Raw genomic sequence first — 12,209 nt, 5'->3', positions numbered from 1 at the left:
TTTTTTTCAGCTGTCCAATGCTATCTACCTGATGTAATCCATCTTGTAATTATTGAATAAAACTGAATTGATACTGATAAAATAAAAATAACAATGTTTCAAAACTTAATCAGGAAATTAGACTTGTTAGAAATTATGAAAACTCATGAGCACAGACACTACATTCAGTAGGATTTGATAAGAATAAAAAAGGATCAGTGTTTCAATATTTACATGGGAAATAATCTCAGGAAAAGTAATTTCAGTAAATAAAAAGAACTGAAATGGTTTAATTGATTTCTGCAGAAAACTTAGCTTAATGAAGTTTATTCTGGAAAACAAATGTTCTTAAAGAAATTCATTGGTGTTGCCATTATTCTGATTAAAATTTTATATACCTAAATGTGGGGTCAAAGCTTCCATGAAGTTGAAATGACAATTTAATTACATGAGAACAAAATACCCTGTGTTTCAAAAGCAGTAATAGCAGGAAAATTGATCGTGACCAGTAATGCTGACAACTGTATTACTAAAAGGGCAGAGAAAGACCACAAAAGGAGCAGCAGGCGGGGTCTTGACAATGGCCACCATAGGTTGTCAACAGCCAAGGAGAAAGAGGATTAGACCCCCTGAGACCCAGAGATAATATTAATCAGCACTCAGAGTCAAAACCAGTGCAAAGTTGCACAAGATCTTGGTTACGCCTAAGCCTGAGAATTACATTTTACATATAGTACACCTCCCTCTCCTAATGTATGAGTGTGTAGAGAGAATTGTGACATTGATTGAAGGTCATTTATACCATCTCTACTGCTTATTAACTGAGCCTCTGTCTTTTAATGAAAGTAGATAGTTCAGATTTTTGTTAGAAGGTATCTTAGAAATATTTAGTCCAATCCTTGTATATTACAGATCAATAGATGGAGGCTCAGAGAAGTCCCTGAGGCTATAAAAAGGCAGTGTCAGATTCTTAGCATGGAACAGATACCAAAGACGTGTTCACGCTTTCTAGGCCAGAATCAACAAGGGGCGACATGAAGCATCCGCTTCTCATCTCCTCTGCCCAGACTGGCTGGAGCTGCCTTTGGTTTCTTGGGCATTGCTTTGCAGGAATCCGTGGGGAAAATGGTTCCCTCTCCCAGGATTGTCTCTTCCCTGGGAGCTGTCATTCTTTAAGTGGACATTTTAGGTAACCATCTGGAGACAAGTCTACTTTGGTTTCGATTTTTAAATTAAGAGCTGTGGTGTTTGGCAGAAAGTGAGGTTTCTTTTTTGGCAGAAACATACACATGCTTCTGTTTTGTGTGTCTAATGCAGAAAAGCAAGTCCATGGTTAAGGTCCGTTTTATTCATTATCGGATGCTTGACATCTGAACAGTATTCCCAGATCCAAGCCTCCCAGAGAATGAATGCCTTTGTTAACACTGGAGCTTTTCCCTCCTTCACGCCCCTCATCTCCACGCACCACCCCCAACCCCACACTGAGGCACTAAAGGGAAGGCTCTCCGCCAACATTTTAAAATCACCTACATAAAATGCAGATCCCTTGCTGCGTGGTAAAACACTCCGTATCACAAACATATGTGCGCCTAGCTTCTTTGGTTACTCATTCTTTGGCAGCCAGCGAAACGCCATTTTATCTCTAAATGTGTTTTGCATTCACAAGAAGGGTCAGCTGGCTCGGTGTGATATTTGCCACAAGTTTCTGACTTATGGCCAATCTGTTCGTCCATCTCTACGGTACCTGCTGCCCAAAGCAGCAATCTGGCCTCCCTGGCTGGACGTCTTAGGCAGAGAGCCGAGCAGGACACGTGAAATGCCAAGCCTCAGGATGTTGCACGAGGCTGGTCTGGGGACCACAGCACACCAGGCAGTGGAGGCAGGTGAGTAAGGACCGTGAGGACGTGCCACGTGTGCCTGCAGCTCTTCCACTCACAGTGCGGTGGATGCAGGAGAGGTGGCCCGCACGTCCACGCTCCCTGCAAGCTCAACCTCAAGGGCCCGAAGACACTTATGTTTCCACTTTCCCCATGAGTTGATTTTCAATTGAATAATTCTCCCTGAGCTTGATTTTCCCTGTTTATAATTTTCCTTTTGTTATGCATATGCTTGTAAGTGACCCAGGGAAATATCGATAATAGCAAACATTTCCTGCAAGTCAGGTACTGCTCTAAGCATTTTATACCAATTAGCTGACTGAATCCCCTCAACAGTCTCAAGTAGTTATTACTATCATCCCTATTTTATAAGAGGGGAGACCAGGGCATAGAGAGGCTAAAAAACTGGACTGAAGTTGCATAGTTAGTAAGTAGATGATTCAGGATGCCTGACACATGAACTCATGTTTTTAACCACTACATTATATTGCCTCACATATATTACAGAAATATATGCATATATAAATACACACACACGCACATGCATATACAACCAAATTTAGGATTTCTGTTTAGCAAAAGATACTATTAAGAGAGTGAAAAGTAAGCCAGAGAATGAAAGAAGATATCTGCAATACAACAACTGACAAAGAACTCACATCTAAACTATATAAAGAAATGATGCACATCAAGAAAAAAACTGGGCAAAAGATTTGAACTGGCACTTCACAAAAGAGGATATCCAAATGAACCATAAATGTATGAAAACATGCTCTTTTTTATTAGTCATCAGGGAAATGAAAATTGAAGTCATGATGAAATACACCATATATCACCAGAATGCCTGAAACTAAAGCTGACAAACTATAGGATGGGAGGATGTGGAACAGTTCACACTCTTGCACACTTCTAGTGAATGTTCAAACTAACACCCTATAACTCAGCAATTCAAATATCAATACAAATCCCATGTGTACCCAACAGAAAAGTGAATAAATATATATTAAAGATATATACAATAATGTTCATGGCTGTTTTATTTTTAATAGCCAACAGCAGGCAGCAAATCTGTTAAATAAATAACAGTACTATTATCTGTAGACTAAAGTAGAATGATAAATAAACTGTGGTATATATATTACAGAATACTATATGACAAAGAAAATGAACTAGCAGCTGTCACATGTCAGAGAGTAGATAATCTTAGAAAATGGAATAAAAATTCATGTAGAAAAAAGTACATATTGAGTATTTCCATTTACATAAAGTTGAAAACCTAGCAAAAGTAATCTAGGCTGCTAGAAATTAGGATAGGGGTTACTTTGGGGAACCAGTGGACCTAGGGACTACATGGGCACTGGTTGTGTTCTATTTCTTTTTCTAGGTAGAAGTTACATGGTTATGTTTAGTCTATGAAAATTCAGTTAGCTGTACATTTGTGATTATGAATTTTTTCTACATTGTTATAATTCAACAGTTATTTTTTAAAACAACAAAGCAGAGTCAATATATTTCACTGTGAAAATTACGTAAAAAATTGTGTCTGTCTGTAGGAATCCAGTAAAATGTTATTTCAGATGTTGAAACTCCTGATTTTTCCCTTTCTCTTCTTAAAAACTGTTTTAATTGCTACATAACTTAGATAATTTATGAACATACAAATAAACAAAAAAAATCATGTCCAGCTCAGTATTACAATCGGAAAGCCTTGACTTGTCCAGGAATTCCACCACTTCAGAATGAGTCTTCAAATTATCTATTGATTGTGGCTCCTAAGTCAATACCAAATTCAAGATTGCGAGTGCTCAGGTTTATAGAAGCAGACAGAGGCTTATATTACACTTTCCCTCTTCTGTGTGGAAACACATACTTTTCTTTCTGTCCTTCCTTGGCCCCATTTCCAAATGTCATGACATATGCTGCCAAATTGTTTTTGCCCTGAATCATATAGAGTTGCCTTCTCAACAGCACTTAATTTTTTTGGTATAATTTATCTCTATTTAGAAACTTTCCCAAGTTACAGTTTCCTCTCACTTGATCCCAGAAATGTGCCTTGACTGTATCCATTTTTGCACAATATTTAAATTTCTTACATGTTATTTAAAGGTTAGAATGACTCGCGGGAAAGCAAGCGCACCTTCTTTTTGCATTAGAACGCCCATAATTTCTACTCTGTCGAGCATTTCTTATAACATAAATGAATGATGCATATCATAATCCAGTGATCCCTTATGAAATTCTTTATGATCACTTTCTTACTAACCCAAAGCAAAGTGCCTTTAAGTACGGTGCTTCTCGCCAATTTCTGTTTGGAGCATGAGTGTGTCTAACAGAAAAACAGGAGTCCTAGAAAGCTGTTGCTCCAATCACACAGGGCTACAGAAGTGAGGTGCCAACATTGCCACAAATTAAAAATTGGGGAAAAATTGGGTCAAAAAGTTTAAATTTCTCCTTTCAACAAACTAAGCAAAAGCTTCCTTAGAGGCTTTCTTAACTTTTCCAGTTTTTTGGAGGAAGTGAACCTTGGAATCATCGCCTAATCACTGAAGAAGCCCTGTTTCTCCTTAAAGAGCTGAGGCCCACAAACTGAAGGCTCAGTGGACAGTCTGGCCAGGGTCACCGCTGACCCCTAAGGGGAGATTACAGCCCTCTGGACTCTGGAAGCTCCATGGATTTTCTGTTGGGGAGTATGGCCACGGAGATTAACTGGAGAGATTTTGTCCTGGGGGCTCTACATGTAATCTGAAAATTATAAACCTTCCTGAGGAGGTGATGTCAAACCTCCCTCAGTTTGTCAAGTTCCCCTTTGCTCCCAATAATGTATAATTCTATCATTAGTGATTCACCTCTGTGGGCTGAGCATTGTATTTTTAACTGTCTCCTTATCTCTGGAACAATACCTAAGCTTCTGTCTGCTTTTACATTATGCCGTATGAATTTCTACGTGAATACAGACCACCATTCTCTACGGAAAGTGCAACTACAGAAGACACATTTTGCCTCTCTCTGACTTGGTTTAAGGCTCATCATGCCTTCTTGGTATGCAGGCTTCATTTTCAGCCCCATCATCTCATTCCCACAATCGGCGTGTCCCCATGTGTCTTCATACCTGATGGAAGTCACCAACTTGCCGTACATAACCAGCCACTTCATCATCAGAGTTAAAGATCTTCCAAACTCTTTTTTCTGCATTGTTGTATTCCTGGGACCCTTTCCATTTCATGGTCATCAGGGAGCGTTCTGTCAGCGAAGCTGCCACGATGATGTCCAATTGGCCATTGTAGATCATGACCTGAAATGAAATGACCATCAGCAAATGCAGGAATCAGCAGGCGAATCCAGCTAACAGATCTAGGTGTGGGTAGCTAGAGAGAGGGAAAGGGAACACGTGCTTTTCTGACACAGTGCTCAAAAAGACCAGCCCAGCGCACCAGGTGTCAGCTCCCACCAACTAGCTGCACACACCAACAACCTGAAATAAACTCGTCTTGTCATTGTATTCTTCGAAGAATTTCTTTCTTTATAGGAATCTGCATAAAGAACTCTCTTGGTTGCAAAAGCACTTGAGCTGTATTGTCCAGTGATAATTGGATGGGGGCTATGTTAAGAAGGAGATTTGCAGAATCCTACACCCTAGGATTTTCATGAGGCCTGCATCTCAATACCTTTACTTTCAGACACTGAAGTGGCTAGCAAGCTAAGCAATCTCTTGGCTTTTGCTAATCCATATTGCTCTCCTCTGCCACATTGATCTGAGTGGCAACTACAATTCTTTGTTAAACAGAAATCCTAAACCTCCAATTGGTTACTTATTGTGTCTGCCAGGCCACTTTCAACATGTCTTTTTATTTTTTTAACGTGATAGCTACTTGTCAAGAGTGAGGAATGTCTTTTCTTCCTAGAGGACAGATTTTTTGCCAAACTCATGAGTGTTAGAGAATAAAACAACTTGAGGCAGCTCTTCTCTTCTTCCCAAACAATTTTCAAATTGCTAAAACAGAATTCGGATAATACCCAATACTAATGAAGTTTAATGAAACTGCTAGGGACAGTGCAAAATGGCACTGCTCTTTGGGAAAGCAAGGTTCAATTCTGCACCAAAAGACTGAAAAATATTCATATGTCTTGTTCCAGTATTCCCAATTTGTGAAGTGTGTTCTATGAAAATAAACTCAAGTAAATAAAAAAAATTCTATAACTATATTCACTGAGTCTTATTACGATTAAAAACTTGAACACAATCTAAAAGTCCCATAATTGGTGAATGGTTAATTGATTGTGGTACAGGAATTCTATGGAATAGTGTAGAGTCATTTCAAATGTTTAATTGGACCATGTAGCAATATTAAATTACTTATTGCATAATTAAAAGTATGAAAACTGCAAGTCAAATATAAGATATATCACAATTAGAATTATCTAAAATAGGTATACATATTCATATATATGGGAAAGAAACTTTAAAAAAGTGAATGTAGTTGGTTAATTTGGGTTTGCGTGTTGTCTACTCTCCTTCTGCTATTTTTATGCAACTAACACATATTAATTCTCAAAGTATTGTCCCTCTACCCCACAAAAAGGTTTTCTTTAACTCCATGCTACCTTTGATCTATTTGGAGGCTCTGATTTGGCCTGAGTGGAGACTTTTGGTTGAATCCTTAAATTGGATATAAAGCGTTTCCCTGCATATGTTTCCATCTCTGCCTTCATGGTTCAGGCTTCTTGAAAGACTTAAACGTAATTAAAAAGCCCAGGACTTTTACACACTCCAAAGCCTCAAGCAGCAGTGGGACAGGATTCAGACGAAGATGAAAGAGCCCTGGGCCCCTACTGCAGCAACACAGGCCCTTTCATCTCAGACCATCGCCACCCCCACCGTCCCAAGCAGAAACCAAAAGGAAAATATCCGGATAGATGTAAAGCCTCTTTGAAAAAAAAAAAAAAAAAATGGAACTAAAAGTATAGCCATAGATATTTGCATTGTTTATACAAAGAAATTGCCTCGAAGTCCTTGAGTACCTATGGCTTATGCAAAACCACCTACAGCTCTTTTGACTAACAATGTGGAAACAATTACATATGATCTGTACCAGGGAACAAGGCTTCAATGCTTCACCATTCTAGAAGGGCCTGATTGGAGCTGATTAACAAAGATAATCTGTGATAAAGTAATTCTCTCTCTTTAGACCTCAATGGAAAGATGCTTAGTAAGTAGCAAATACACAAGGGCATCTATCCACTTTGCCTCCCCCTGGCCACTGCATGCTACTTGCAGCTTCTCCCCAAAGGGTCTCTCCATTTCCTTTACTACCATTAAGTATATTTTGAAATCAATTTGAATTTTTTCATCCTTTAGGGATGCTTGCAAGATCTACAGTTCATAGCAAAAACAGGCTTATATGGCCAGTATTACAATAAAGCTTTGTCGAATTGAATTGAAAAGGTGCCCATCCATGAGCTGTTTCCTTTGTTACTCAGGACTCATCAGAAACAAAAGCACTAACTCTCTGAAGGAGGCAGTGAAGGGCTCAACTGCGCTACTCTTGCAAATGGGATGTATGTTTTGGTAAAAATAGGAATCCTTCCTTTGCAGAGCAAGAGAAACATTTTTAACTTCTAAAGGCACGTAGTTGGATGCAACAAAAAAGTAGAAATCAGGTTAATGATGGAGTGAATCAAGATCAGAGGTGGGATTCAAGACTGCTGGCCTTAAATGTAAGAACTCCAGAGCTTTTATCTACATTCCACGTTTACTCGCATCCGTCCCACAGGAACAACCCAGTTGGGTGCCTCTGGGGCTGGATGTGTGTGGAGGGATATCTTAGGACCTGCTAACAGTGCATGTGAGGCCAGGTGGGCACTGAAGACAAGGGGGCACGGCGTGGGGTGGGGCTGGGGGTGTCTGAAGCCCAAGGGCACGTCCACATCCTGACAGCCAGGGAAGTTGGAGGATAGGTCTGAGGCCCTGGCAGGTGGGCCAACCATGACGGCTCTGCACACATCCACCCCTCCTCCCTGGTAAGGTGTCCATCTGTCCCCGCTTGACCTAGACGGAGGGATTTCCCAGGACACAGGACTTGCCGTGCTACAACCGGGCACTGAGGTTTGCCTCTGACCTTACCTCTGAGGTTTGCTGGTATTTTAAGCAGCAAGACCTGATGACAGAGGAGACAGAAATGAATGCAGCTTTTAGCTACACTTCCCTTGTTAGTAACAATTCTAACAAAACGAGCAGCAAGGAGCTGGAGCTGGTTTCCGATGACATACCAGGCAGCGCCCTATGCACCCAATTTCCTCATCTTCCTTTCTGGTCAGTCATGAGGAGCAAAAATATTACTTACAGAGAATATGCTCTTTATTACTTCGAAGGCTGGATGGTTGGCTTGTTGAAATGGATGGTTATGTGATAACAAGGAAAATACAGTATTAAAAAATCAATGAAAAATTATGATTCCACTCGTTCGTACTATATAATTACTACATTTTAAAAACCATGCATCAAACTTGGGAGAAAAGTCTGAAAAGGAATACATCAAAATCCCAGCAGGTTAAAGTAGTAGAATTATGGGTGATTTGTTTTAACTTAACTACTTTCTAATTTTCTGGTAATGTGGTAGAAATGCTTTTGTGATGAAAAAAAGAATATTACAAATAAGACTACTAAAAGATTGGGTGCCTCCATTGGGCCAAAGTTGGGTCTTTATTCAGTAATAATTTGTGATAATCCAAATACTGTCAGCTCTCAACATTTCATGACAAGGAGGCAAAAAGAGTAACTTTAGTTCACAGACAAACTCAAATCTCATTCCAGAATTCTAGCATTTTTTAAGAGATGGCATTAGGCCATTTGGAATACAGCATCTTTTCTTTTCCTTGCCCAAAGGCAGAGATAAGGAAAGCATTTTATCATGTCCTCTACTTTCAAAGTGCTTTCATGTATGTATCACCCGATTCTCTTTTGATACTGTTTCACAGGAAGAGACCAGAAGTATGATTACAACCCCTGTCTCCCTTTACTGTTAAGGAAATTATGACCCAGGGAGCTTTAACAGCTTGCCTCCAGTCACACAGGGGACGGGGGCTGTCAATCACCATGTCCTGCCTCTCCTGGTCAAGGGATGTGCAGGTGACCTGAATTAGGGCAATCAGAGGCTCCTTTCCTAGAATTTGAATCTGGACAGAGTGATGAGTCTGCCCATTATTCTTGCGACTTAGAGCCCCAGGATTATCCCTGGTCTCTGTCTCTCCTCAGCCCAGTGCTTCATTTGTTCAGTGGATTCTGTGGCCCACCATGCCTTTCAAGCAATTCCTCTCATGCTTGAAGTAAAAGGGTTGTTCTGTTACTAGAAAGCATACTATCCAAACTCCCGTCCCATCAGGTTAAGGCTGTACATGCCCAAGAGCCCCTGGATGTGTGGCTGAACCCCCATGAGCTCCAGTTCCCTCTTCTGGACATGAAGCTATTAAGACCGACATCTAACTGTGGTGAGGACTGATGAGACAATCACTCAAAGGGCTAGCATAGTGCCTGGCAAGAGAGTTTTAGGGGAGTTAGGTACTCCTCCTTCCCACAAGTGATCGTTTGATAATATGACAATGATTTGAAAGACTTGAAAAAGCACTTCTTTGAAAAAACAAAAACAATACCAAACACTTCTGAATATATGGATGGTCTCTGTTACTCTTTCAGGCAAAAGTCTATGGTATGAGGAAATCTAGCCCAGATGAAACCTAACTATGCACACAAGTTCTTGAAATAACATGTCTTTTACTCCTATTACTACACACATAAGCTACAGCATCTAACGAGTCTTTTCTTGGTAGTCAGAGTCATAAATATGAAAATTAATCTTTTAAAGGACATTTTGGTTTTGGTGCATAGAATTCAATGTCATAAGGAATTTCCTATATTTATATGCTAGAAAAGTATGGGAACGAGTAGAGCTTTTAGAAGGAAATTCCTGAAAAATAATAGACCTCGTCTGTGGTGCTTTTTGTGTTCCAGGGAAGTGTGCTAAGCATTTTACATCCATGATCTCACAACATCTCCAGAAGGCAGACGTTATTCTATCCCATTTGAGATATAAGGAGGCAGACGTGCGGGGAGGTTTCACAGCATGCCCACTACCCCACAGCTGGGGACACGAGTTCAAGCTCAGATCTGCGAGTTCAAGCTCAGATCTGCTTGAGTCCAAAGCCTGTGCTTCCTCTTATACACAGCCTCACTGCCCAAGTTCACTACCCCCATAAGGAGCACATTGAACAGGTGGTTTATTTTGTATTTCTTATTCTGTGCGCAAAGAGCAAACCTAAAAGTAAGGGTCCTTAGAGGAGATTCAGAACATGAGTGATAAAGGGTAATGTTTAGGGTTAAGATCACTGGTCCTGTGATTGTGTTTGAATCCTATCTCTGGTGCTAACTAGCAGGGTTCTTTTAAGTTGCACAGCCCATCTAGAGCTCAGTTTCCTCATAAGTGAAATGGGTGTAAGGAAAGCACACATCCCAGAGTTGATGGGAGCGACAAATACATATAGGTGTCCTATAACCAAGAGCAGGGTGGTTTTATCCATGTTTCTGTTACTCCTTATCAAGGAAAAACTAAGAAAAAAGAAGTTTCTATACTGGAGTACAGTGATCTGAAATTGGCCGCCTGAGGCTGACTTGCAGCTTGTAGATATATTCCTTTAGTCTTCATGGAGTTTGCTTTTCTCCCTGTTAGATGACAACATTTAATTTGACCACAGTGGGTCTTTATTTCCACAGCCCCAGCGGGCTAACGTTGTGGCAAAGCTGACCCCTAGACACAGCCCCAGCGGGCTAACGTTGTGGCAAAGCTGACCCCTAGACACAGCCCCAGCTATTTCTTTATGTCTCTCCCCTTTCCATCCCCACAGAGGTACAGGGGCAGTTACCATTTATTCCAGTGTTTATGCTGTTGTTTTTCTTAGAAAACTATTTCTCTGTACCCATGCCTCAGTCATAGGTAAAAAAACAGAGACCAAGAGGGCAACATAGGTTTCAAACCAATTCTCTTAATTTATCTGTTTCCTTCCTGGAACCTGCAGGCTTCTGAGTTTCAATTCCATCGGAAATGGAAAGCAAGTGGCCTTTGTCTGAGCTGGAGAAGAGAGAGCATGCTCATTGTGCATGTAATTTTGTTGGTTTGTTTGTTTAAATTGATTCATATGAAATCTTTATTATTCAAACAGACAAATAGTTATAGAGAACCTAAGGACTACAGACCAAAGGATGAGATGGGAAAAGATTTGGCCCTGTCTTCCGAAAGCTTCCAATTTTTTAAAAACTATTCAAAGCAGTCAACAATCAGAAGGGGAAAGACAAGTTAAGTTCACTCTTTCATTCTCTAAGTTTTCCTTAAAAGAGGTCAACAAAAGTCAGTTTCACCTGAGCCTTTCTAAAAACTTAGTCCTTGCAACACTTTAGGTCCTAGAGGTCCACAAATTAGTTTCTTCTTGTATTTTAACTCTCTCAGCAAGAATACCTCCCCTTTATTAAAAGACTAAACAAACAGAATCTGAAGACAATTAACTCTTATTTTACCCAGCGTATTCCTCTGAGGAGCGAATATTTTGTAAGGAAGACAGAAAGCAACCAATTGTGTTAGCCAAAGATCCCTGCAGAACCAGCAAAACCATGATCACCTTCAAAGACTTGCACCCTCTAACCCTGCATTCTTACACCTAGTAAATTAAGGGATGTCATATAATAACCAAAAGATGGCGAGAAGCTTTGTAGGCGTTTCCAAAAGGTGAGAAAGGATATTTGTCCTTTATTATGGCTTTTATAACTGAATATTTAGGAGAAGGGATTTGGGGCAGAAATGAGCCAGGAAAATTACATACGCATTTGCATTTGGTATATTTTCATTGTAATCAGTGCAAAAGCAGAAGATGACTGAAAATAAATCATAGGGTCACTTACTGACCTAAACTTTAGCTTTTTTCTGTTTAACAGAAAAAAAAAAAAATCCAAACCTAAACACACATGCTACTAAGAGAAAACACAAAGCTTTTCTCCTGATTTCTCATATTACCCCTCTACCTATTAGGAAAATTACAGAAATGCCACAGACAGAGGTTTTCATCTCTCAGTACAATAGGAAAGCAAACTGTGCTTTTGTGAGAAGGCTAGATTTTTGTTGTTGCATTTTTAGATGAAAGATTTATGCTTATATTTTGGCCCATTTACAGTACATCATAATACTTTGCAGACAAAGTTATGCTCTTTTCCCAATGATCCAGTGACCTTAATCTCTAACATTTTGTGGTTTCCTGTTTGGGGAAATGATGGAGCGGCAGCCTAAGCTATTCCAGGCTGCACAGCATTCCCAC

At 40.0% G+C, this 12,209-nt stretch overlaps 1 protein-coding gene across 3 annotated transcripts in view; it reads right to left on the bottom strand.

Annotated features, from left to right (window-relative positions):
* Positions 1-12,209, bottom strand: part of CPVL (carboxypeptidase vitellogenic like) — a 130,520-nt gene that overhangs the window by 25,796 nt on the left and 92,515 nt on the right. For all 3 annotated transcript variants that reach the window (XM_004476077.5, XM_004476078.5, XM_058296839.2), the window contains one exon: positions 4,966-5,148. In XM_004476077.5, the coding sequence (XP_004476134.2) occupies positions 4,966-5,148 (183 nt within the window). The remainder of the gene's footprint in view (positions 1-4,965; positions 5,149-12,209) is intronic.

Source organism: Dasypus novemcinctus, chromosome 5, assembly GCF_030445035.2.
Source record: "Dasypus novemcinctus isolate mDasNov1 chromosome 5, mDasNov1.1.hap2, whole genome shotgun sequence".
Classification (NCBI taxonomy): Eukaryota; Metazoa; Chordata; class Mammalia; order Cingulata; family Dasypodidae; genus Dasypus; species Dasypus novemcinctus.
The sequence above is the reverse complement of the archived record's forward strand: the minus strand, read 5'-3'. Positions and strand labels throughout refer to the sequence as shown.